This window comes from Curcuma longa, chromosome 3 (genome assembly GCF_044706935.1).
Source record: "Curcuma longa cultivar G26 ecotype Majalengka, Jawa Barat chromosome 3, ITB_CL_G26_1.1, whole genome shotgun sequence".
NCBI classification, from domain to species: domain Eukaryota; kingdom Viridiplantae; phylum Streptophyta; class Magnoliopsida; order Zingiberales; family Zingiberaceae; genus Curcuma; species Curcuma longa.
Window position 1 is genome coordinate 16202994 of NC_133863.1, and position 27803 is coordinate 16230796.

General features: G+C 39.9%; 3 protein-coding genes and 1 pseudogene across 4 annotated transcripts; all 4 read left to right on the plus strand.

Moving 5' to 3' along the window:
- The first annotated feature begins 382 nt into the window (after positions 1-382).
- On the plus strand, positions 383-3078 carry LOC141822944 (histone H2A variant 1). Its single transcript, XM_074710240.1, has 3 exons — positions 383-467; positions 729-853; positions 2624-3078. Exons 2-3 carry the CDS (start codon positions 740-742, stop codon positions 2918-2920), a joined length of 411 nt encoding a protein of 136 aa, XP_074566341.1. The 5' UTR covers positions 383-467; positions 729-739; the 3' UTR covers positions 2921-3078.
- Positions 3079-3778: 700 nt separating this feature from the next.
- On the plus strand, positions 3779-27672 carry LOC141822943 (uncharacterized). 2 transcript variants are annotated; one of them, XM_074710238.1, is made up of 7 exons: positions 3779-3955; positions 4225-4588; positions 4711-4830; positions 4930-5088; positions 25804-25976; positions 26627-26732; positions 27368-27672. In XM_074710238.1, exons 2-7 carry the CDS (start codon positions 4319-4321, stop codon positions 27395-27397), a joined length of 858 nt encoding a protein of 285 aa, XP_074566339.1. In that variant the 5' UTR covers positions 3779-3955; positions 4225-4318; the 3' UTR covers positions 27398-27672. The 2 variants fall into 2 exon arrangements, with proteins under 2 accessions (XP_074566339.1, XP_074566340.1); XM_074710239.1 differs by lacking the exons at positions 3779-3955; positions 4225-4588; positions 4711-4830; positions 4930-5088 and adding exons at positions 23218-23394; positions 24092-24455; positions 24578-24697; positions 24797-24955.
- LOC141822902 (uncharacterized) lies at positions 8573-9696 on the plus strand (annotated as a pseudogene).
- LOC141824007 (histone H2A variant 1) lies at positions 19348-22091 on the plus strand. The gene is made up of 3 exons (XM_074711227.1): positions 19348-19391; positions 19658-19782; positions 21558-22091. The coding sequence occupies exons 2-3, from the start codon at positions 19669-19671 to the stop codon at positions 21852-21854; spliced, it is 411 nt and encodes a 136-aa protein (XP_074567328.1). The 5' UTR covers positions 19348-19391; positions 19658-19668; the 3' UTR covers positions 21855-22091.
- Positions 27673-27803: the final 131 nt, after the last annotated feature.

Consider the following 27803-nt stretch of genomic DNA (forward strand, 5'->3'; position numbering starts at 1 on the left):
ACTTATGATTTATGAACTTTGATAGACATTATTTCATATTTTAGAAGTGTAACTTCTAAAGCAAAAAAAAAGTGGAATCCGTCAATCCCACACGGTCGGTTTCACGATCATTTATGAGGAGGTAAATCGAGAAACTACAATTTGACCTATGACGGAAGAGGGTGTTGTCTGGCTTGTTCGAGATTCGAACCCTTTATTCTCTTCTGCAATTCTGCTCCGTTGTAACCAACTTAGTTATGTCACGGGGACTATAAAAGTGTAACTTCAACTTTATTTAATCTCCATCTGCGTAATTACGAACAAAAGATAAGGGCAGTTATGGAACTTAAATTTCTTAGCCCTCCTACCAGCAAAGCAGCAACCGCCTTCGCTCGTTAACTCGCCTTTTATCTTTTAACCCCTCGGTTTTTCATTTATTCACTCCCCCTCACAGAATCGCCCTCGCGAAGGCAGGGAAGCGAGAACAGGTGCATTTCCTTCTCTCCCTCTTCGCTGTGCTCGGATCTTACGATTTTCCATCGATTCGTGTCCCGATCTCGCCTTGCAGCTCTTCCACTTCGGTTTTGGCGCTACTTTTTGGGGTTTTTTTACTGGGTTTTTTATTTCCTCTGATTCGCTGCTGTTTCTGGTGTTCGTTTGTCGTCGGGGAGACAGTGCACGGTGGATTGGCGTGATTAATTTGGTATTCGGTGACTTTTGTCTTCCTGATCTGTGTTTTCGGTGATTAGGGAGTTGAGAAATGGCGGGCAAGGGAGGGAAGGGGCTTCTCGCAGCGAAGACGACGGCGGCGAACAAGGACAAGGATAAGGACAAGAAGAAGCCAGTCTCTCGATCTGCGCGTGCTGGGTTGCAGGTAATACTGGATATTCTCCCTCTGTTCTTCTTTCTTATCGTTCTTCTCCTCGTCTTTGCTTGGAAGAACTTTGTTTACACAGCTAGAATGGTAGTAATTTATCATTCAATAGACTCCGAAAAATTTATACTTGAACGGTATACAGAATCATCTTGCGGCTATTTTCACTATATTTTTCTGTTGAGAAAAGTTCTCCTTTCCTTTTGCACCCGTAAGCATACAGAAGGGCTAATTGTCTTTAGTGGTTGATTGCCATTATTTATGTAGCTTAATTATGTGTTTTCTGACAAGGGAAGGAAACACAAGCTGAAAGATTTCCCTAGCGTCCCATTCCCTCTATTTTGTTTGATTGAAATGGAGGAAGGAAAGTATTGAGAAATCAATCTTTCCCAAGTTTAACATGAACCTTTAATTTGATTGGAAAATACATTGTTCATATGTGCAAATCCTATCCAAAATTTTCAAAGTTATTTTTTAATCTATTTTGATCTCTTTTATTGCTAACAAATAGTTTTGTAAAATTTAAAATTTCTCTCCCTCTTTCCTTCCCTCCAAAGAACTGGTCAAACAAGAAACTCCAAGGATTTCCAGCCTCCCAAGGAAATACTAACTTGGGAAGTATTTTCCCTATTTTTCTCCTCTGCACCTTCTCTCGTAGGAACCATGCCTAAGGTGTGCCTTAATGGCACACATTTTTTTGTTTCTCATTTGACTTCATTTTGGTGGCTTCCTTAACAAATCCATTATGATTTTATTACAAACGTGAAGAATTGAATTTGTGATGGAGTTATACAGGTGAAAGCATCAAACAATTGTCAATCATTTGTTCACTTTAATTTGGTAACACCCTATTTTATCAACAGAATTTGTAGGTTGTACAGTTGTATTTGCAGCCAATGGGTCTTGGATTTGTGTATAAGTTTCTGTACATGAGCATGACTGGAATAAGTCAAGATTACATATATCAATGTAAAATCCATGTATATACTTGTAAGGGCAAAGTCTAGATAAAGGAGTTAAGTATGTGAAAGATGGATTAAATAAATTTAATTATAGCAACGCTGAGCAAGAAACCGTTTTTATTGTTATATAGTTGTTTTTTAGTCTTGACTAAGAGGTGTCCATACACCAGATTGGATGCAAAACTATTCTCTGATGGGTGTGGGAGCGACAAGGGCAAACTCCTTTCAATGATGTTGTTACATGGATTGAAATATTCAATCTTTTTAGTAACTCATTTTGCAGAACATGTTTCCCAGAACATTTATATAAAGAGTGATATAATGTTGCATGAATGAAATTGAATTTTTTGGGCATAATGTCATCGCTAATTTTGGAACTATTAGTTGTAAGCCTAATACCTGATCAAAATGTGAGCAGATAGGCTAATAGCAGAGAGGAAATACATTCAGATCGATGATGCAAAGACGGGTAGAGTCAAATAAAACTGCTCAGATAGACTAATAGGGGAGAGGAAATACGTTCAGATCAATGATGCAAAGATGGGTAGAGGCAAATAAAACCACTCTTCTTGTTATAGGGATCATGAGCTCTTCAAGAAAGCTCCTAAAACATGAGCAACAATTTTGTCGTGTCTTTCTATGTAGCTGCTTGCATTTTTGCATCTTTGATTAATGGTGTTGTCTGGTGACTACTCAGAAGTCAATAGCCTAATGTCAGGATAGTTTCAAATTTACTTATTACTTGTCTATTGAATAAATGATGTGAGAAAAGCTTAATATCTATCTGATAACTACATGTTGTCTGCAGTTTCCTGTTGGCCGTATTCATCGGCAACTGAAGTCGAGGATTCAAGCGAATGGCCGTGTCGGTGCCACTGCAGCTGTGTACTCAGCTGCAATACTAGAGTATCTAACAGCAGAAGTGTTGGAGCTCGCAGGGAACGCGAGCAAGGATCTCAAGGTGAAGCGAATCACGCCGCGCCACCTTCAACTAGCCATTCGAGGGGACGAGGAACTAGACACCCTCATCAAGGGCACTATTGCGGGCGGCGGAGTTATCCCCCACATCCACAAATCTCTCATCAACAAGTCTTCCAAGGAGTGATGGTGTCATTTATATTAGACATGTATGTTTGTACTACTAGATCAGTGTTTTATAGCTCTTGTTCTGAACTTGTATTAGGTGGTTTGGGCAAAGTGTAGTCTCAAGTGTGCATCCTCCACTAGATTTGCTGGATGTAGGAAATTTCAGACCTTGTGTTATCGTGTGTAGGTATGTATGTTGTCGTCGAACTTGCATTAACTTCGACGATCATGTTACAAGATTCCCATATGATCTTTCTTGCAAAAAGTGAAATTCATCACATGTTCGGTCCTACGATCATCTGTGAGTAGGCAAATTGACCAAGACAATATCTTCAGTCAACAAACCTCTCAAAAGAGATTTATTTGTTGTTAAGGGAACTCGAATCCGGAATCTCAAACAACATATATATTTTCATGCTTATCATTTGGGATAAGCCACTTCGACTTCCCATATGATTTCATGCTACAATAAGTTAGAGAAATTTACCTTTATTTTTAGGAGGACTCCTTGCGAAATTTTCATTAGGGTGTATTTATAAAGAAGCCCTTATAATTTATAATATTTACAATAATGCATGTGAGCCTCCTACAAAAGTTTCTTTGATCATTGTTTCTCTTTGTTTCTGTCCAAAGAAACGGAAGGAGAGGTAGCAAGCCAAAAAGGGCTAATAGTGAATTTTGATATTATAGTGAAATTTTACACATGTTTCAAAAGGGTAAATTCTTAAGATTTAAAAGGGGCAAATTGAAAACTTCCCTAAAAGTAAATGGGCCGAGAATTTATGGGCAGGACCGTTTACTATAAGATCGGCCCATCTCCGTCGTTGTCTCATCATATTTCCTCGGGCGACTTTCTTCTGATGCCGTGAGAGCGAAAGCCCGAGCGAGGGCGGCCTCTCCGCTCCTCCCCGCCTCTCCTTGCCTTCTTCGTTCCCTTCGCCATTCGTATCTTGTGGTCGCGGAGAGAGATTGAAGGGAGGCAGGGGTCTCCTTCCGTCCTCCTCCTCGCTGCCGTGGCAACCTCGCGAAACCGTAGATCCGGCCAACAAAAGAGGTATTTTGTCCTTCCCCTCATTGATATCGCTCGATTGCTCCTCCCTTGGTCCGAAACGTGTATTTTGATTTGAGTTTCTTTGAATATATATAATTTCCAATCGACGACGTTCTCTAGTTCGGTCAGTAACGCGAACCAACTCTTTGTGAATCTTATATTTTATTTTCTCTGTTGGCATGTAATCTGTTGGAGTAAAAAGATGTAGTGAATCTAGATCCTGTATAGCATGTCTGTGTAAATGTAGTAATTCTTTTCATTTTCATGTGCAGGTGGAAGGAGCTACAACTTGATGAATTATTTGTTATCTATTGAGAAAGAATTGTAGGTTCTAGGGCTATATTGTTCAAGGAAGTTCTTGTCCATATGAACTTAACCATGCTGACGGTACATCAAGTTCGAGCATTTCAGAATCATTGGGCAGATGGAAATACAAAGACATATGTGCCACATAGTATGGGCAGCAGCAGCCAACATGCTTATAACTCAAACAGCATAATACCTTTCCAGCATCCTCTCGATATATCATGCAGACAAAGATTTCGGATGCTTTCGAGCATAAATTCTCATAGTTGTAGAACAAGAATCATTCACCACTGTAGGTCTTCAAATGGAGGAGTCAGGAAAAACTTGCTTGTCTGTATCTTATTGGAAATTTACATAATATTCCTTTTCAGCGTATCATTGTTCAAATGGAAATGAAATTTTTAAATCATTTAATGATCTCATGTACTTATATATTCGTAGCTGCTTTGCAGTGTCATTGGGATAGTAATGCTTCATCAGATCAGGACTATCGCTCTTCTAGAAACATAGCCATAAGTTTGTTCAAGCGGTACCGAAATGTAATTGATCGCGGAAGTGGTGACAACCTTAAAGTATGCCATCTATCCCAGTTATTGGACGAAATTGATCCAAAGCTCACAGATAGATTCATGGTTTTTTCCTCACCCCACACATCTATCTAAATTGATCAGGAATTCATCTCTGCTGGAGTGAATGCATATGCTCTTGGCTGTACTGATGAAGGTCTGAGAAAGGAACTTATAAATATCAAAGATTCTGGTGCTGAGGTCGAGGGACTTCAAACTGATTATGGAGGAACCACTGTGAAATTGGAAATTGTCGCCAAGGAGGTGAGATCTTATTCAAATGGCATCACTTTTTGTATTTTCTTCGTTTTCATTTACCATACTTGTTTGATAATTCATGCTCAACATTTACTTCTTTTTCTTTTTTTGATTTGCTGTGTACCTATCTGAGATTGTAACCTCCCTATAATTGTAGTCTACTTAGACAACATAGAAAGCAATGCTCGTGTGGTAACATAACTATGTGATGTGAGTAAATTTATCCACTAGGTTTGGCAAAGGAGATGTCTGGGACAGGAAACATCAGCCATAGTTACTCAAAGTGGACAACACACCATGTACATAGGTTCTCATATGTCAGCTGTTCTCAGGACAAGTGTCATCGTTTGGTAAAGGGGGCATCCATCTCGAGTCCTATAAATCAGGACACAGGGTCCCTTTCCAAGGAAGAGGCAAAAAGGAGACATTCGACCAAGTTCCTTCTGTTGGTGCAGTTTGCACTAACGATCAAACTCAGGTTTTGATGTATGACAAAGTGGTTAAAGTTAGGTTGTTGTTTTTAACCTCTTCACTAAGTGTGCAGGGTCGAAAGACTTAGAACCAGACACCAGGTTGAAGTCCAGGGTGGTTGAGCCCTAGCAGAAAGTCCAGTTGGGTCCGCGGAGCCTGACAACTGGCCAAAGACCAAGTTGGTTGAGACTTGGCAGAAAGACCAGGGTGGTTGAGCCTTGGCAAGAAGTTCTGGTGGGTTAAGAAGTCAAGTAGAGTTGCACGAGGTATGTGAGGTAAGTCACTGGAGGAGCGAACCAGTGAGGACGAGTCCAATTTTGGACTTTAGGCGCGGTCCAACTTAGACCCACTTGCGTGATCTAAGTTGAGCCCTGGTTCATCCTGATCTGGATTGACAGGATCTAATTAATTTTAAATATTATGTATTTTAATATATTTTATTATTATACTAACTCTATTTCATAGGATTTATTTGGTATATGGATAAAATTAATTTTGCATGTGAACGCTGCAAAATTAATCTTCATTATTATTTTGCTAATATAAAATTTTATTAAATGCTAAAATTATTTCTATCTATAATAATTATTTAAGGAGGATAAAATTTCCTATAAATAAATAAATATAATTTGAATTATTCTTTAATCATGGATAAGATAAACTGCAAGAAGTGGATCAAAGTTTGCGTTTTTTTAAAAACATTTGCAGATCTAGATAACTCAATCGTATCTATATAAAGCCTTGGTCAGTGCATGAATGAGTGCATTTCGACTAACGTCATTCTTCTGCGGCAGCCCGAGCTTCGACACGACCACCTCCAATTTCTGTCAGAAGATCATCCCCAACATCCAAGTTCGTTCAAATTTTTCTACTGTTGGGTAACGAAAAAATTTACTTTTCTGCACTTAATTTTTGGAAGTGTGGGGTTGTCACACTTCCTATTCTTTGTATTCGAATCTCTCAACCGGGGGGTTTTTGTCGGTCGAGGATTATAGTGGATTGCCCACAGGAAAGGTCCAAGGGACCTGGGCCTTCGAGTAGGAGTCATCGACGGCTCCGAACAAAGTAAAAAAATTACTTGTGTCTTTCGTACGTTTCGTATTTATTTTCTACTGCACGCTTTTCAAAGCACAAAGTTTCTAACTCTGATTTTTAAATGAACGAATTTTTAAAAAAACACGTGATTCACCCCCTTCTCACGTGCACTTGATCCTACACCTTCTTTCTCAGTCTTTCGCTGTACTCTTTTCCTTGTAAATCTTTCTGAAGAAATAAAATTCGAGTAGAGTTCTTGAGTTTTCTTTCAAAGTTCAGAGTGTTGATCCTTTTTATTTGGTATCAGAGCTTGGATTTTTATCTAAGCTCATGGCAGGCTAAGTTTTCATAATTCAAGGTCGAGGTAAGGGTAAAATATTCATTTCCCGAAGAAAATTGCTCATATGTTTTGACAAGAATTTTCAGAAAATATTACAATTTGCTCTTGAGAAAAGAGTCACAAGGTCTGAAGGTGGAGACTCAACAAGCATCCTTGATTCGGTATCCCGCAAAGCTAGTAAGTGCGTATGACGGTAAGCCTGGAGACCTAATTGAGAATATTTCTCAGAGCAGGAGGTAATGTTTCATTTGAAAATCTTGATAAGAAATTTGCTTGATAAGGCGACCGAGTGAGTTAATTGATTGCAAAAGACCGCCGAGTAAGATAAGCCTCTAGGAGGGAGCCGTTTACCAGTCGGGTGAGCAAGAAAATTTTACAAACTCCTAAGATGTAAGAGCAAATGTTCTTATATGTTGGAAAGATTTGAGCAAACAATTAGAGAATGGTATGATAAATCCCAAACCAAAAACCTTGAATACCTTGATCTAGCAGATACTGAGAAGCCAAAAGCTTGTGAAATTGCCAACAACATAGGAGTTGTGTACGATAAAGTCTGTCTTTTGTCGAAAGTTTCTTTAAAATATTTTTACCTTTTGAAGGAGGAAAATCAGTCCTTATAGAAGGAGGTAGCCCAGCTATGAACTTCTGTCCAAAACCTTGAACAAGACTTTGTTTCTCATAAACCCTTAACTAAGGCTGAAGTTAGACACCTGGTAACTGAGATCTCTAAACAGCCTAAGCTAGTTGAGGAAGAAGCTGTGAAGCTAATTGAAGAATTGAGACTTAGTGTAAGAAAGGTTGAAAACATACTCCAGGAAGTAAAGGAGTTGATTGGTGGATGAGTTCAGATTTAGTAAAGCAATCAGAGGATAAAAGCTATATAAAAGCCCTAAAAACAACTGAAAATTTAACGGCTCCAACAATTGGTTTTGCAATTCCTTCTGATTATAAGACTACTTTTGATCTACTAACTGTAATTGTGAAACAGAATAACTCTTTGATTTCTCTATTAGTGGAACAGAACGCACAGTTGCAAGAAATAAGTATACAAGTTAGTCAACTAAAGAAGCAACAAGTTCAACCTCAGGCAGCTAGCGCCAAAGAGCTTGAAACTGCGGTTGAAGAGCTGACAAGGAGACTAGGAGGTTTAAATTTGGGTACTGATCCAGTAATACCCAAGAAAAGGGGTTCTATTCTCATATTCAAGAATCCTTCTGAAATCTTGGAAGCTGAAAAGAAGAAGCTTTAATGGCAACAAGGCAGCCAGCAGTCACGCCCACCGCCACACTCCAAATTCCATCAGCAGAGGATTAGATCCGTGACTATAAACAAAATCAAAGAAGGCTATATAACCTTCAACGGCGAATCGTGCCCAGTCAAAGAAGGTTTAGAAGAACAATCGAGAGTCAATTAAATCCAGAAGAATAACTGGAAATTTCTCGATCAAGAAGAGCATCCATGGTTCCAGCGGAAATTTTGTACTCTGCTGGTTATCAACCAACTCAGCATAGAGTATATCAACATTATTCTGAGGAGGACATACTCTATGTTGAAGAAGGAGAAGTGGATTTGCCACTTGTAACAACTCAAAGCCATAGAACTCTGAGGGAGGCAGGTTTTCACCATTTGCGTATGGGCCTCGTTATGATCAGAGTTTATACTCTTCATCGAAGAGATGCTGGTACTATGGCATTAGTTGTCTTACGAGACACAAGGTGGCGCGGAGATTGTGCAATAATCGCCACCATGGAAATGGATTTGTCTCGGGAAACTCAAATGACATATGTTATTCCTGATCTCATGCTTAATATAGATGACTTTGCTAACCATATTGAGTTGTCTATACAAACGCATGGATACTCCGATTGGCAAGGCGGTACCAGTAACTTGCTAATCACAAGAATGATGCTTGGTAGGCTCACTAACACGAGTTTTACCAATTTTTCTTATAATGTTCAACATGTAGCAGACTACTTGGCCAGTAGAGGAGTCATAGCTCTACTAGGAAGCCGATTTTCCATTGAAGAATTGCAGCAACAACGGTGTATCCTGAGGCCAACTATTAGAAGAAACCCGGTGGCACCAACACGGGTTCAATCAAGAACGCTAATGGATGGAAGTGTCTCACTCCAGTTTGAGGGATATTCTACTATCGCAGAACAACAACCATATAATGTCAACAATCACGATGAAGAAATCTGCTCGCTTGAGCAGGAAATTTTGGCGGTCCTAACAATAGAAGAAGTAGCACCAATTATTGAGTTCAAACGGCTAAGTCCGAACTCAATTATCCCAACCATCGAACTCCAGGAGCGGCTAGGTATGATTTATGCATTTTACATAATGTAGAAATTGGTGCAGGGGACCGAGATTTATTGCCAACAGGGCTAGCATTCACTATTCCTGAAGGATATTATGGACGCATTGCCCCTAGATCAGGCACAGCCTGGAAGAAAGGTGTTCATATTGGGGCAGGAGTCATCGACAGCGATTACAGAGGGGAAGTTAAAATTCTTGTTTTTAACTTAACCTTTGAAGTTATTCAATTTAAAGCAGGGGAAGCAATTACCCAGATTATCTTTACAAAAATAACAACCCCTCAGTTGATGCAGGTCCCGACCTTATCAGATACGATTAGAGGATCAAAAGGGTTTGGGTCTACCAATAATCAACCCTCTACAAATTATGATCAACCTTCTACCAGCCAGATGACCTTAAATTCACCACAGTGGACGACGATAATTCAACACTTATGTCCACCTGAATAACCCCAAGAACCAATTTCACCTCCAGAGTTGGACGAATATGACCAGAGGCTTTTACGATGGCTTGGCAAGGAGCACATTTTGGCATTATCGGACGAGCCAATTTATGATACAAACAATGAGGAAGAATGGATTAATCCATTCTATACGGAAGGTGGTGGGTATGAAAAACGCAGAGAAACTTCTCCTATCGCCCAATTCCAAAATGTCCGTGTGTGTCTCAATGGGGCGACAACCACATTTTTAAGGTTAGGAGAAGGGGCCTCTACTAAGATTTAATGGGCCAAGCCTACCCATTATAGCGTAAGCCCAATAACAACATGTTGATTATGCTAGTTCATATAAAATATCCAACATTCTCCCACTTGGACAGCATAATACAATATGTTAATCAACAATATGTGACCACAACAACAAGTGAAATATGGATAATTGAGAAAGTTCAACAAAATGACATGTCAAAATTTGAACAAAGCGTGCATCTGCCCAAGATGCCACATAATAACAACAAAATTGAGACTGGGTCCAAAATGTCTCCACAATATGTGATCACAATATATATATATATACAACAACAATTATAATAATTGAACTTCCCAATAAAACATATGGTAGCAACAAACATTATAAATAACGAACATTATAAATATGAGGTCATAACAAAACATAAGCATAAACTCCCACTAATCCAAAATATCAAAAGACCTTATTACACCTATACGGGTTACATGGTCAACAAAAGCTTTAACAGTTATGCCTTTGGTTAGGGGATCAGCAATATTAAACTCTGTAGGGATATGCTCGACACGAGTTTTAAACTCTTAAACCTTCTCTCTCACAAACATAAACTTTGTCTCAAAGTGTTTTGTCCGCTTTGAGCTCTTATTATTGAGAGAAAAACTCACCACGGCAGAGTTATCACAATATATAGTGAGAGGTCTAGAGATACTCTCCACAAAATCAAATTCAGCAATAAAGTTTTTCAACCATATCGCTTGACATGTGGCCTCATAACAAGCTATGCACTCTGCTTCCATGGTTGATGTAGCTGTAAGAGTCTGTTTGACACTCTTTCAAGAGATAGCTCCTCCAGCTAACATAAATATATATCCTGATATGGACTTATGATCATCTGGACAACCATCATAATCAGAATCAAAATAACCTGTTACCTCAAGATGATTTGATCTCTTATATGTGATCATATAGTGTTTGGTACCTTTTAAATACCTTAAAACATGTTTGACAGCCTGCCAATGTGCCATACCAGGTTTACTCAAGTATCTCCCAAGTACACCCACAACAAAAGCAATATCAAGACGTGTACAAACTTGAGCATACATAAGGCTGCCATCAACATTAGAAATGGCAAGAAACAACTTAACAGAGTCAGCCCAGTCCTCATAATTAATGTCATTCAGCTTTGGTAAAAAGAGTTCATACTCATAGGCAAAGCTGGAATATATACATGAATATATATATTAATGGGAGATTATTGTCGAGCATATCCAACAAAAGTAATAGAGCTTATGAACACAATAAAGTTATCTCATGCAAATGCAATCCCGCCTAAGGGTCCCGAATTACAATGCATAAAGTAACTCCCACAACACATAAAATAATTATATTCTTAAAGCTAATATCGAAAGGATACTGAAAAGTTTAAAATATAATTACCAATCATTAGGAACTATATCAATAAAGACAAACCGATAAGGTAAGTGCATTATTAAAAATAATTCCTAATGCCACATTAATAAGAATTTTTCAATAATAATATTTTATCATAATCCGTCTCGCGAAGGCGAGCTCACAACTATGAAAAAATATCAACAACAATACGAAATAATCTAATTTAATAGTTCACTGGTCCCAATCGACTGGAACACTGGACTGTCTAGTTGACTGGACTCGACTGCGTAATTTTTTTTTATTTTATTTTAAATATGATGCTTCTGATTCAGTGGTTAGAATCCATTGTGGAGATCAGGTGATCAAACCTCCGTTGCCTCTCATTTAAGCTCGGCTGCCTCTCATTGAGTGGTTTGAATCTCATTGCGCGATATTGTGAACTATTGGTTAGTTCTTCTTTGTGGCTGTGTAGGTGATTTGATCGATTCTCGATAGCCAACATTTAAGCTCCCTTTTTATTTTCTCTAATTGGATTTCAATGAAATCAGTCCAATACCTATTAATTGGGCTTTTTTAAACTTTTACCCAATTAACAGAAATCACGTTGTGATTTTTTTTTTAATCGGTTTTCCAAAAAACCCACTTTCCGTTTCTTGCTTGTGCGGTTCCCAAAAAACACACGACGTCGGTTCCCAAACCGCACGACGCCAATTCTTCCTCAATCCGCCCACGACGCCGACGCCGCTCGCCGACCCGTCCAGCGTCGTCGCCGACGCCAGCCGCGCTAGTCACGCCGGCGACACGGAACTGTTGAATACGACTGTGGCTCGCTGGCAGCGGCAGCGCACAATGCGTTGTTCTCGCGTCGTCGACCAAAACAGCGTTGTTCTTGCGCTGGAGCAGAAGATATTTAGGGATCTTAGCAGCATAACAGCGGCATTCAGCGGCGTTCAATGGCGTTCCAAATTACAGAAATTTAGGAATTTTGGGAGAACTTGATCGGGGAAAAATTTAGAGATTTTATGAGAAATTTCGTTCTGCAAACAAAATTGGCCAGGAAAAACAGTGCAAAACAAAAGGAAAATGTAAAACAAAAGGTATTTGGTCAAGAATCAAAATCGAGGCTCTAAACTTGGCTCTGATACCATTTGATAAACTTTCAACATCTAAATTCATGATATGATAAATGAGTAAAACAAGATATATAGAATTAGATGTTAAAAATACCTGGAGCGGAAGATGTCGAGGAGTTCATCTTATTTTCCTGTAAGAAAAACCCAAAACAGCAATAGAGAAAACGCAAAGAAACTTCTCCTATCGCCCAATTCCAAAATGTCCGTGTGTGTCTCAATGGGGCGACAATCACATTTTTAAGGTTAGGAGAAGGGGCCTCTGCTAAGATTTAATGGGCCAAGCCTACCCATTATAGCGTAAGCCCAATAACAACATGTTGATTATGCTAGTCCATATAAAATATCCAACAAGATAATCTCAATTTTAACCTCACCAGTGACTTTTAGTTGTCTACTTAAAAATTTTATTCAGCATCTGCAACTTTAATAAGTATCCTAATAACTATAGTTGATTCATTTTATTAAATATAATTAAGAAAATGACTGATTAAAATGAATAGATTCTAGTAAAAAATAAAGAGTAAAATAGATTTACATCTTTACATTACATTCTTGTTGAGTACATAAAATTTAATTATGAATAATTATAATGATTGGATATATTGAACATATTCTTAATATAATAAGCATTATAAGGGATTAGAGATGTTCATATGGATGTAAATCATTTAATATAAGATAAATACAAGATATTATTATCTCTAATTTGTCTTAAAATGTGATAACTTTTTTAGCTTTAATCGCTCAATATGTTTACTGTCGCACAAACTATTTTTCTTTATGTATGAATCGGATGTTTTTTTTTATCTTTGTAACTTGACTTAGACTAGTGGAAGAAGTTACGAGTGTGTTCCTGTTGAGATCGCTTTTTGGACGCGTCACCGGCCACTCAGCACGAAGGTTGACCGTGCGGAGAGAAAGGAGAAGATTGTGATTGTCGGAACCCTGCACACACCAACACGGTTAGAAGGAAGGCTAGGGTTGCCCTGGCTCGACCCCTCCGACGCTCATGTCAGTCACGGCAGGAAGAAGAAAAACTGTGAAGGAAGAAGTGGGTTGAAGATGATGAGTTTGCATACCTGTGTATGTGCACAGAAAAGGAATTATATCGATGAAGAAGGAAGAGGTCATACTGACTTGTCTTGTCTTTAATTAAGGAGAATCTCCGTCTTTTCTTGTCCCTAATTAAGGAGAATTTTTGTGCGGTGAGATTTCATGTCACATCAAAGAGATTTGACTATTGAGAGAGAAAGACCAGAAAGGGAATCGACACAGCTTGCATATAAGTGTAACGTGCTAGGTGAGCCGGGAGTAGAGCTCTTGCTCTCGGCACCTTGATGCTGAGTTTGGGTAGGACGAAGAGGCCGAGTTGGGAATTAGGCAGACCGTGGCCGGCAGAGCCCAAAGTCAGGCGGATCATGACCGAGTCCGAGTAGATGGGCGAGTGGCCGAATAAAGATCCCGAGCGAGTTAAGTGAGTCAGAATGGATGGGGTTCAGTCAACCTTGATATAGGGTCAAGTCAACCTTAATGGTCAAGTCACCCTCCTTCTATTCGACGTGTCCCGATAAGTCATCCTCCTTCTGTCCAACATATCCCACCCTGAGACTGATCTTTGTGGGCCGAGTCATAACACCCATAACAGAGTGGGCTGCTGTTACAACTATAGTATAGTTGCTTGCAGTGGCTTCCCACCTCTTGTTCTATTTAAGATCGTCTAAGTGCGGAGAGAAATATCTAATTTTCCTTGAAAGAGAAGAACATCCAACCGCAAGAGGATTTAATTCGTAAATACTATGAAAAGTTTTTCGCTCGTAATCGTCCTTTCAACAACAAACACGAGGATCAACAAGATACTAAAGAGGAGGCAATTACAACTTTTATATTTATAAATTATTCATGCATTTATCAATGGGTCCACAATGACCTGTGATCAGGTTTGATTGACTCATGGACTCAGTGGCGGATCCAGACTAATTTTTCAACCGGGGCTCAATTTTTTTAATATATAATAAATATACATATATATATATATAATAAAAATACAATTAATAACGATAATAATACAAATATAAAATTATGCGCATACCAATAAATAAGTAAACAGTAAATAGTATTCAGTAAACAGTGGTTATCATTTTCATTTTGTTGTTTTAATCTCATCTTAATTACAATCGCATCAGTTTAGTAACCTTAGTTGAAAAAAATAGACACTTCCATCTTCATATAAGGACCTTCCAGTAAGTATAATCAGAGACATAGGAGCCCAAGAAAGAAGCATGTAAGAAGATGATAGTCAATCCACTATGTATGATCAGACATGAATGCTCAGGAAAGAAGCATGCTTAAAACTGATATGTCAGTAATCTTCAATCATATTAACTAGTTCCTAGCTGGAGCTGTCATGTTATTTGGTTAAGCTGTCATCTATTAAGATGTGCTGTCCAAGGGGCTTTGTCTTAAGACTAAAACCCCAATGTTTGGCTTTCTTAATATTTGTATATGAGCTGAGTGATCATTGAAGTTTTATGAAAAGCATATTTCTGGACCATCATAATTTAAGGATCAATTCCAGAATGATATTCAATTGAGGGAAGATCTAAGTGACCATTGTTTTTGCTGTGGGAAGATAAATATGTACATGGTCGGCCATTGTCTTAAATGTATTTGGCTGACCAACTCAATTAGCCAACTAGTTTTCCCTTTTTATAGCAATTCCACTATTACATCTTTCCACTTTTTTCTTAAAGTTTCATTATATTTTATTTGATGACAACTAATAAGGATGCTTTTATATGATTTCTTAGTATGTAGAATGTTGTGTATTGCATGATACCTTGTAGAGATTTGGATGAGAAAGATAAACATGCCTTATTCACTGTAACAAGTAAATGCCTTTTAAGCTGACAAATGTGAGAAACATCTACATATTTCCTCTCTTGAGGATCTCACTAGATGAAACCGTATGCTAATCATATTTAGCTCATAGAAATTGGGTCCATAACTAAACCATTGAACTTGGTATTTGCCTTCAAACAGTGTTATTCCTAAGCTGTATTTATTCTGAGAACTTAGAAATGATATTTGTTTCTAGATAAGGAACTCTCAAACTTCGTCCTAATTCTTCCAGGACTACCTGATACCTCAATGGAGCATTTCATGTAGTTAGTTGCTCTCTTTATGTTCTTGCGGCGACCTATGTTGTTTTGCTCTGTTATTATAGTCACAGAGAAATACAGAGCATTGTTGGTTGACAAACAATGACATGAGTTGGTTGTAATTAACTGTAAACTAAGAGATGCCTGTAGACTTTTATCTCTGGTGAAATTGAGTGTGTAACATACTAGGGGAAGAATTAGGAAGTTGAGTATTTGTGTATACCTAATCAGATTAAACAGTATGTGTTTATACCTAAAACCTTCTAAAAGTCTAAAACAGTAAACAAGATTTATTTACCTCCTGGCGGCGATCGAAGCTTGAAGGCGGGGCGGTTCGGAGAATCGGAGGACGCGATCGGCGGCGATCGAAGCTAGGTTGGAGGAGCAGCGACTGCAGGCAGGAGAGCCATCGCCTCTGCGCTAACAACTGCAGCTTCGCGACGATGGACCTCCTCCAAGTGCTACCGCGATCTCAGGGGGGGCTCAGCCCCCCCTCGCCCCCCCTCCCCCCCCCCCCCCCCCCCCCCCCCCCCCCCCCCTTGGATCCGCCACTGCATGGACTAACTGACCTTCTCTTGACTCGACTCGCAAACTAAATTGAGCGGGCTCAACATAACTTAACCTCATAGGTCTTCTATTGGACTGTGTGTGTCGAGTAAAAACCAAATAAGGTTAGGTCAACTTAGGTCAGGATGTCCCGATCTAATCCGTGCAGGTCGGGTCTTGACTTTTCGACTAAACAGGATTTTTCAAGTTTTATGAGAACTCCGACTAGGCTATTTTTGGCATTGACGTTCCTTTTCTGTAAAAGGTGGAATCCGCCACCTTAGCGGCCCCACACGGCTCCACGACTATTTGTGAGGAGGTAAATCAAAAAACTACAGTTAGTCACGACGCAAAAGGGGATTGCCTGACTTCATCAAGATTTGAACCCTTGTCCTCTTCTTCAAGTCTGCTACGTCGTAACTAACTCAGCTATACCTCGAAGGCAAGGGTATTTGTCTGGCATTGGCATTCCTCTTACATTGTTAATGGTATTTTAATTTCTATATATGTAGCTATTTCAAAATTTCTATATAATAATATAACTTTAGCCAATAATTTATCTAAGCGACCCCCTTAGGTTATGATTATTACACTAGGGAAGAAATTTATATCTGAAAAGCCCTTTTATCAATTTTTCGTAACTCTTGCGTAATTACGAACAAAAGATAAGGGCAGTTTGGATTGTGCATGGATTACTTCTCTCGATCATTGGCACGCTGTACGGCGAGAGCTGATTTTCATTTTCACCCCCGATGCGAGATGCTTCACATAGCTCACTTGATATATGCAGATGATTTGTTGCTGTTCTCCAGAGGGGATGACACGTCCGTCACCCAGTTGGTTAGCTGTCTACATCGATTTGCTCAGATGGCTGGCCTCACAGCCAATCTGGCCAAATCGAGCATCTACATGGCAGGAGTTACTGAGTCTATGAGGCAGAGACTGCTACAGATCACTGGATTCCAGCAGGGGGAGATGTCATTCAGATACCTTGGGATCCCCATCGCCTCTCGAAAGCTACGGATATCAGATTATACCACACTGTTGGACGCTTTGAGCAGGCGAGTGACTTCCTGGCCTAAGGCGACATTGTCTTATGCTGGGAAGGCGCAGCTGGTGATGTCAGTGCTTCAGGGGATAGAGTGCTACTGGATGTCAGTGCTGCCGTTACCCACCGGAGTGGTTGATCGCATATACAGCATATGCAGATCCTTTATGTGGACCACACCGCGACCACCGATTGCTTGGACTGAGCTGTGCAGACCCAGGATAGAGGGAGGTCTTGGCTTGAGGGACTTGAGTGCCTGGAGCCGAGCCTTGTTGGCAAAGGTCCTATGGCGACTCCAGGACAAGCAAGACACTCTTTGGATTCGATGGGTTCACCACACATATTTACAGAGGACCGGAGTATGGGGCTGGACAGTCAGACATGGGGATTCGCCATTACTTAAGCAGATTTTACAGATCCGAGATAGTATCCTCATGACAGCGGGCAGTCCAGTAGCGGCAGAGCAGTTATTATCAGAGTGGTTCCAGCAACCTCGGGGGGTCACACGAGCTTATGATTATTTCAGAGGTGCCCGATCACCACAGCCCTGGGTTCGGACAGTATGACAGTCTTCCATTCAGCCGAGTCATTCCTTCACTTTATGGCTTCTTGCACATGGTCGGCTGCCTGTACGGGCTAGACAGGAGTTCCTGGCCGACCGGCGATGTGCTTTTTGTGGTCAGGCTGAGGAGACATCAGAGCACCTCTTTTTCCAGTGTGACCCTACAGGACGACTGTGGGGGAGGGTACGAGCATGGCTTCACATGCGGCCAGAGATGACTACTTTTCGGAGCATGCTGCGCACTTTCAGACGACTGTACAGGAGATCATCCATTGTGACCTCGGCACGACACGTAGCTATGGCAGCCCTAGTGCACCATGTGTGGGGTGCTAGGAATGCTCTAGTACATGAGGGGAGGCGACTGGACGAGGAGCGGCTGTTTAGACGAGTGCATACGCATGTATATCGGACACTGAGGGTCTACACAGATAGGGAGCTGCGGCAGGGAGCGGATCTGGAGATAGAGCCATGAGAGGTTTCATTGAGTGGACATTTTGTATACGTACATGCCCTAACCTCAGATGTACTTAGGAGATAGATCATGACATGGCGGTAGAGGGCACATTCATACTAGCATACATACGCATGGACATACACATACATGTACATTGTATTATGTATTGAGTTACATTATAGCATGGTAGTGCATACATACATCATTCATACATGGCATCCTGCATAAAAAAAAACTTTTGAGGTGAATGGATCCACCGCACTAGATCCATCTAGTCCACAGCAAACGACTCGTGGTAAAGACACTCCAAATCCGTTGATGGCTGCGGCTTTGCCAAAAAGCCGATGAGGGTGAATGAGTCCACCAGATTTAACTCATCTAGTCCGTAGTGACGGCTGCGGTAAAGACACATCAAATCTATTTATGGCTGCGGCTTGGCCAAAAAGCCGGTGAGGGTGAATGAGTCCACCAGATTTGGCTCATCTAGTCCGTAGTGACGGCTACGGTAAAGACACATCAAATCCGTTGACAGCTGCCACTTGCTAAAAGTGTGCATGTTACTACTGGAGGAGACCACGCTAGGAGGCACATTTGGAGAGGATGGAGACTGATGGTTGCTGTGGCAGGTTTGAGCAGTTGCAGAGGCAGGAGATTGGTGATGGAGGCTGAGGTTCGTGGCGGCCAGGAGCAGAGGCGCTGATGCTGATCTGATTCTGGTATGGTGCAGGAGGATATAGCAGAGAGCTGCTAGACAGAGTGGATGGGCCAGGAGACGCTGCTTGGAAGGACAGAGGGCGGCTAGACGACATGGCGACATGATGACACCTACATGCGTAGATAGAGTATGAGTGATTTTGATATTGTGGCTACATATGAGAGAGTGATTCTGATACTATTGGTACACATAAGAGCACTTACATGTTTGACCATGACACTTACTCAGATCTGACATTTCGTCAGACATGACATGAGATAGTGTCATTGGTTCGTCTTGTATACTCGTGCTATTTGCTTGATGATATATATATTTACTTTCATCAAAAAAAAAAAAAAAAAACAACTGCCTTGGCTCGTTAACTCGCCTTTTATCTTTTAACCCCTCGGTTTTTCATTTATTCACTCCCCTCACAGAATCGCGCTCGCGAAGGCAGGGAAGCGAGAACAGGTGCATTTCCTTCTCTCCCTCTTCGCTTTGCTCGGATCTTACGATTTTCCATCGATTCGTGTCCCGATCTCGCCTTGCAGCTCTTTCACTTCGGTTTTGGCGCTACTTTTTGGGGGGGGTTTTTTACTGGATTTTTTTTATTTCCTTTGATTCAGTGCTGTTTCTGGTGTTCGTTTGTCGTCGGGGAGTCGGTGCACGGTGGATTGGCGTGATTAATTTGGTATTCGGTGACTTTTGTCTTCCTGATCTGTGTTTTCGGTGATTAGGGAGTTGAGAAATGGCGGGCAAGGGAGGGAAGGGGCTTCTCGCAGCGAAGACGACGGCGGCGAACAAGGACAAGGATAAGGACAAGAAGAAGCCAGTCTCCCGATCTGCGCGAGCTGGGTTGCAGGTAATACTGGATATTCTCCCTCTGTTCTTCCTTCTTATCGTTCTTCTCCTCGTCTTTGCTTGGAAGAACTTTGTTTACACAGCTAGAATGGTAGTAATTGATCATTCAATAGACTCCGAAAAAATTATACTTGAACGGTATACAGAATCATGTTGTGGCTATTTTCACTATATTTTTCTGTTGAGAAAAGTTCTCCTTTCCTTTTCTTCACCCGTAAGCATACAGAAGGACTAATTGTCTTTAGTGGTTGATTGTCATTATTTATGTAGCTTAATTATGCGTTTTCTGACAAGGGAAGGAAACACAAGCTGAAAGATTTCCCTAGCGTCCCATTCCCTCTATTTTGTTTGATTGAAATGGAGGAAGGAAAGTATTGAGAAATCAATCTTTCCCAAGTTTAACATGAACCTTTAATTTGATTGGAAAAGACATTGTTCATATGTGCAAATACTATCCAAAATTTTCAAAGTTATTTTTTAATCTATTTTGATTTCTTTCGTTGCTAACAAATAGTTTTGTAAAATTTAAAATTTCTCTCCCTCTTTCCTTCCCTCCAAAGAACTGGTCAAACAAGAAACTCCAAGGATTTCCAGCCCCCCAAGGAAATACTAACTTGGGAAGTATTTTCCCTATTTTTCTCCTCTGCACCTTCTCTCGTAGGAACCGTGCCTAAGATGCGCCTTAATGGCACACATCTTTTTGTTTCTCATTTGACTTCATTTTGGTGGCTTCCTTAACAAATCCATTATGATTTTATTACAAACGTGAAGAATTGAATTTGTGATGGAGTTATGCAGGTGAATGCATCAAACAATTGCCAATCATTTGTTCACTTTAATTTGGTAACACCCTATTTTATCAACAGAATTTGTAGGTTGTACAGTTGTATTTGCGGCCAATGGGTCTTGGATTTGTGTACAAGTTTCTGTACAAGAGCATGACTCTGGAATAAGTCAAGATTACGTATATCTATGTAAAATCCATGTATATACTTGTAAGGGCAAAGTCTAGATAAAGGAGTTAAGTATGTGAAAGATGGATTAAATAAATTTAATTATAGCAACGCTGAGCAAGAAACCGTTTTTATTGTTATATAGTTGTTTTTTAGTCTTGACTAAGAGGTGTCCATACACCAGATTGGATGCAAAACTATTCCCTGATGGGTGTGGGAGCGACAAGGGCAAACTCCTTCCAATGATGTTGTTACATGGATTGAAATATTCAATCTTTTTAGGAACTCATTTTGCAGAACAGGTTTCCCAGAACATTTATATAAAGAGTGATATAATGTTGCATGAATGAAATTGAAATTTTTGGGCATAATGTCATCGCTAATTTTGGAACTATTAGTTGTAAGCCTAATACCTGATCAAAATGTGAGCAGATAGGCTAATAGCAGAGAGGAAATACATTCAGATCGATGATGCAAAGACGGGTAGAGTCAAATAAAACTGCTCAGATAGACTAATAGGGGAGAGGAAATACGTTCAGATCGATGATGCAAAGATGGGTATAGGCAAATAAAACCGCTCTTCTTGTTATAGGGATCATGAGCTCTTCAAGAAAGCTCCTAAAACATGAGCAACAATTTCGTCATGTCTTTCTATGTAGCTGCTTGCATTTTTGCATCTTTGATTAATGGTGTTGTCTGGTGACTACTCAGAAGTCAATAACCTAAAGTCAGGATAGTTTCAAATTTACTTATTACTTGTCTATTGAATAAATGATGTGAGAAAAAGCTTAATATCTATCTGATAACTACATGTTGTCTGCAGTTTCCTGTTGGCCGCATTCATCGACAGCTGAAGTCGAGGATTCAAGCGAACGGCCGTGTCGGTGCCACTGCAGCCGTGTACTCAGCTGCAATACTAGAGTATCTAACAGCAGAAGTGTTGGAGCTCGCAGGGAACGCGAGCAAGGATCTCAAGGTGAAGCGAATCACGCCGCGCCACCTTCAACTAGCCATTCGAGGGGACGAGGAACTAGACACCCTCATCAAGGGCACTATTGCGGGCGGCGGAGTTATCCCCCACATCCACAAATCTCTCATCAACAAGTCTTCCAAGGAGTGATGGTGTCATTTATATTAGACATGTATGTTTGCACTACTAGATCAGTGTTTTGTAGCTCTTGTTCTGAACTTTTATTAGGTGGTTTGGGCAAAGTGTAGTATCAACTGTGCATCCTCTACTAGATTTGCTGGATGTAGGAAATTTCAGACCTTGTGTTTATTGTGTGTAGGTATGTATGTTGTCGTCGAACTTGCATTAACTTCGACGATCATGTTACAAGATTCCCATATGATCTCATGCTACAATGAGTTAGGGAAAGTTACCTTTATTTTTGTAAAGTCTCCTTGCGAAATTTTCATTAAGGTTGTTCTTGTTGAGATTGCCTGGTGGACGCGTCACCTGCCACGTAGCACCACGATAGACGTCGTGAGGAGGAAGAAGATGATGAACTCCGGGACCTACAAACACCAACATCATAAGAAGGAAGGCCGGGGGTATCCTTGGCTCGACTATTCTGACACTCAAGTCAGTGATAGGAGGAGGAAGAAGAAAACTCAAGTTGCAGGAAGAAGTAAATGTTTTTGGTATTGCGTACCTACGTATGTAATATTAGAGAGTTATATGGATGGAGAAGTATACCCGCTTGTCTTCTCGTTAACTAAGAAAGATATCTTGCGCAGTAGATTTTGTCAGAGGAGTGTTACTAAAGAGAATATTATCGTGTTAGCGGAGATATTCTGTCAGAGTATGGAGAATATCCTGCCGTGATCATCCATTATCATTACAGCTGAAATGTTCCCTCACTGTCGTAGTTATGTATCATTAGCCTGTCATGTCTCTTGGCGACGGTGATGGAACATATTGGATTTGATGGTGACCATCAAATAAGATGGATCAGGAGATTTGATTGTAACTGACAAAACAGATGAATCATGGTTTGAGTGGTTGAGTAGGCGTTATGAATGAATCAAACATATTCGATTTCAATCGGTCAAGTCAACCACAACAACCGGGTCTTTTTCTATCTGTACCACGTATTTGGATAAATCATCTTCCTTTGTTTGACGTGTCTCGATCTCAACGGGTCTTTTTACAGGCCAATCATAATATCCATAATAAGGGTGTATTTATAAAGAAGCCCTTTTAATTTTTAGTATTTACAATAATGCATGTGCCCTACAGAAGCCTCTACACTAGCAAGCCAAAAAGGGCTAATAGTGAATTTTGATATTATAGTGAAATTTTACACATGTTTCCAAAGGGTAAATTCTTAAGATTTAACAGGGGCAAATTGAAAACTTCCCCAATAGTAAATGGGCCGAGAATTTATGGGCAGGCCCATTTACGATAAGACCGGCCCATCTCCGTCGTTGTTTCGTCATATTTCCTCGGGCGACTTTCTTCTGATGCCGTGAGAGCGAAAGCCCGAGCGAGGGCGGCCTCTCCGCTCCTCCCCGCCTCTCCTTGCCTTCTTCGTTCCCTTCGCCATTCGTATCTTGTGGTCGCGGAGAGAGATTGAAGGGAGGCAGGGGTCTCCTTCCGTCCTCCTCCTCGCTGCCGTGGCAACCTCGCGAAACCGTAGATCCGGCCAACAAAAGAGGTATTTTGTCCTTCCCCTCATTGATATCGCTCGATTGCTCCTCCCTTGGTCCGAAACGTGTATTTTGATTTGAGTTTCTTTGAATATATATAATTTCCAATCGACGACGTTCTCTAGTTCGGTCAGTAACGCGGACCAACTCTTTGTGAATCTTAACGTTGGCCTTGTGTATCGGATTTATTATTCAAGTTATAATCTTGGTGTGGTCGTATGGTTTCTGTTTGCCATCTGATGCTTCATTCTGGATTCGGCTGAAGGTACAGATTTCTATGCGTGATATGAAGATTGAAGAGTAATGTATAGTGAATAACTAGCTGATTGCTGTCACATTTTCATGGGTTTGTGAAATTTTAGATGGAAAGTTTAAGTTGTTGAATTGATTACTAGCTGCGATCATGCTCGATCGTCTGAGATCCCTCGATACTTGAAGCTTCGCCTAATTTAACAATTGGATTTTGCAAGTTGCTGAATGTTATTTAAGCTCTATAACTATATGTTATGGGACTCAATATGAAAGTGCAGAGTAATACTCCTGAATTTTAGATGGTGTCAACTATTCTCGGGATAAATGCAGAGTTTCTTATATTTTATTTTCTCTGTTGGCATGTAATCTGTTGGAGTAAAAAGATGCAGTGAATCTAGATCCTGTATAGCATGTCTGCGTAAATGTAGTAATTCTTTTCATTTTCGTGTGCAGGTGGAAGGAGCTACAACTTGATGAATTATTTGTTATCTATTGAGAAAGAATTGTAGTTTCTAGGGCTATATTGTTAAAGGAAGTTCTTGTCCATATAAACTTAACCATGCTGACAGTACATCAAGTTCGAGCATTTCAGAATCATTGGGCAGATGGAAATACAAAGACATATGTGCCACATAGTATGGGCAGCAGCAGCCAACATGCTTATAACTCAAACAGCATAATACCTTTCCAGCATCCTCTCGATATATCATGCAGACAAAGATTTCGGATGCTTTCGAGCATAAATTCTCATAGGTGTAGAACAAGAATCATTCACCACTGTAGGTCTTCAAATGGAGGAGTCAGGAAAAACTTGCTTGTCTGTATCTTATTGGAAATTCACATAATATTCCTTTTCAGCGTATCATTGTTCAAATGGAAATGGAAATTTTAAATCATTTAATGATCTCATGTACTTATATAGTCGTAGCCGCTTTGCAGTGTCATTGGGATAGTAATGCTTCATCAGATCAGGACTATCGCTCTTCTAGAAACATAGCCATAAGTTTGTTCAAGCGGTACCGAAATGTAATTGATCGCGGAAGTGGTGACAACCTTAAAGTATGCCATCTATCCCAGTTATTGGATGAAATTGATCTTTAGCTCACAGATAGATTCATGGTTTTTTCCTCACCCCACGCATCTATCTAAATTGATCAGGAATTCATCTCTGCTGGAGTGAATGCATATGCTCTTGGCTGTACTGATGAAGGTCTGAGAAAGGAACTTATAAATATCAAAGATTCTGGTGCTGAGGTTGAGGGACTTCAAACTGATTATGGAGGAACCACTGTGAAATTGGAAATTGTCACCAAGGAGGTGAGATCTTATTCAAATGACATCACTTTTTGTATTTTCTTCGTTTTCATTTACCATTCTTGTTTGATAATTCACGCTCAACATTTACTTCTTTTTCTTTTTTTGATTTGCTGTGTACCTATCTGAGATTGTAACCTCCCTATAATTGTAGTCTACTTAGACAACATAGAAAGCAATGCTCGTGTGGTAACATAACTATGTGATGCGAGTAACTTTATCCACTAGGTTTGGCAAAGGAGATGCCTGGGACAGGAAACATCAGCCATGGTTACTCAAAGTGGACAACACACCACGTACATAGGTTCTCATATGTCAGCTGTTCTCAGGACAAGTGTCATCGTTTGGTAGAGGGGGCATCCATCTCGAGTCCTATAAATCAGGACACAGGGCCCTTTCCAGGGAAGAGGCAAAAAGGAGACATTCGACCTCTCCATCAACCTAGGCTCTAACAACACTTTGGACCTGCATGAAACTACATTCCAGACCTCCAAGAGATTCCACCTTGGACTAGCTAAGATAAAAAATCCAGAAACACTGCAGATGAATTGTTTCAGAGATCTTAGCATCTATTATAATTTGACAATAACACTGATAAATATTGTATAACAGTTCTAAATATACACTTCTATTTAATGAAAAACAATACTTTACATCTAGTTATGCTATGGATTTATGCTGCTTAACACACTCTCCTATTTGTTATTTTGAAAGTGTGGATTAGTTGCATGCTAAAATACAATGATCAAAATACTTGTGCTCTTGTACTTAGTGCTTCTCAAAGATAAAATTTGACAAAATTTTAAATTTTGCTACATCTTTTTTTAGAAACATTATAATTTTTAATACAGGTCAATGAGTGCATTTTATGGCTGAGTATAGTGTTCATTACTATCCTGTGCACACCACCTCCTACGGTAGTCAGATGGTCATCTACTCCACCAGTGTCAGCTGAAGCTATGCATCAGTGGAAAGGGTTCTGCGCTATCATCGCAAATGCTTACTATGTGAGGGGAATGGCATGGTAAGGATTACTTAAGACACATTCTTTGCAATTCATTGTCCATATGTTAATTGAAGGTAAAAAAACATACTTTTGATGATTTTCACTGAGAATTTTATGTAATCGGCTTTTGTTTGATATTCTCATGTCTAGAGTTATTTGGTCTAATGTGTACTCTATCATTTTGTAATTATCCATCTATACATCTCTGTTGAAATCCTTACATGTCCTAAGGTTGGCATGAGTGCTAAAGTGAAAACCACATGTAACTAATGGGTAGAAGACCGATGACACAAATATTAATGGTGGGCTTATTGTATTCATGGAATAAATGTTCATATATTTGACTATAAAAAATAAATTTAGAATACAAACTCCTATGGTTGTGATTCCCTCTGTTAAAAAAGAAGAATGGCTATTTCTTATTCAATTTTATTACTACAACCCAATTTAAGGAATAAATCAGATCATATTTTGTTTTCCATTTCATTCCATTCTTAATCTCATTCCAAGTTCATTTCATTCTCTTCTATGGACCAAACTCGTCCTTTACGCATCATACCGACGTGTAATGCTTTATTCATCTTTATTTATTCTAGCCAACAATTGACTGGTAGTGTGCAAACTGAGTTATGTTGTTCTTTATTCTACATTCCTTAATGTTTGCACAGGCTACCAGTGAAGACTTTGCAGCTGGAACAATTGGCCGTGACAGGCAGTGCAGAGGAACCATCACTAGCAGCAAGTCGGATGAGAATAGCATTCAGCACATTAGAGGTTTGTTCTATATTGTAGATATCTTTGCGCATGTCTTGTGTTTCTATTTTGTGCATCCATCTATTTGCATTGTCGACTTATAACTGAATCAAATGTGTTTTATTAATGTTATCTTAATTTCACAAGAGATAATAGATGCATGCCAATTCTATGATTTTGGCTTGGATCTTAATTGAGAATGTAGCGAAAGGAGTGCAAGTCAGGTTGGTCCTGTTGAAAAAAATCAAGCTAGCTGAGGCTCGAATGGATGCAATCCAGCTGATGTAACTCTTATTCTCATTCTATTTGCCCGAGGTGGATGCAGTTCGACTCGAAGCAGTTTGGAGTCTCATTGACTTTGCTCGAGTTCAATCCAGCTCGGAAGAGATGAATGAGTTGTTTTGAATCCATACGAAACTGAACCTAGCCGAGGTAGGTTTGACATGGCCCAAACTGGAGAAATGAATTTAGCTTAGTCGGGAGCTGAGGTAGGAGTGTAGAGTTCCTTTTTTCCTCCTCCTTTGTGCTAAAAATTGCTAAAGACTATCAAAAATATCTTTAAAAAGAGTTAAAAATTGCTCAAACGAATGATTCCTCTTCCTCTCCATTTTTGAAACACTACTATATAGTTGAGACACATTGCTTTGCTTCTGCAGGTAGTCAGTCCTCAATGGCCAAGAGCTTGACAAGGCCAACACTCTCTTCCGGCTTCGAGTTATTCCAAGGTGCTATCTTCAAACCCCTCTCAAATGCATCTCCCACTTCTTCGATTTGTCGAAGTGAAAGATTTGTTATACAAAGTTCATCAGTTAGGCCATAGAAATTTCTGAAATAGAACCCAAAATCATATGTTCATGATTCCAAATGCTATGGATCATGGGGATGTACATAAAAGTAGTAGATAAAGAAGGCTTGTATTTGCAACGCACAGCCAAAGCTATCAGTGATTGTGACCAGCGAATTATGGCCTTCTAGTTTTTGTTTTTGTTTTTATTTTTAACCAGACCAAGATTGACATATTTAGGGTTGGATAGGAGAAGCAAAATCAAATTGAAATATTTTGATCGAAAATTTCAGATGGGAACCTCCCTT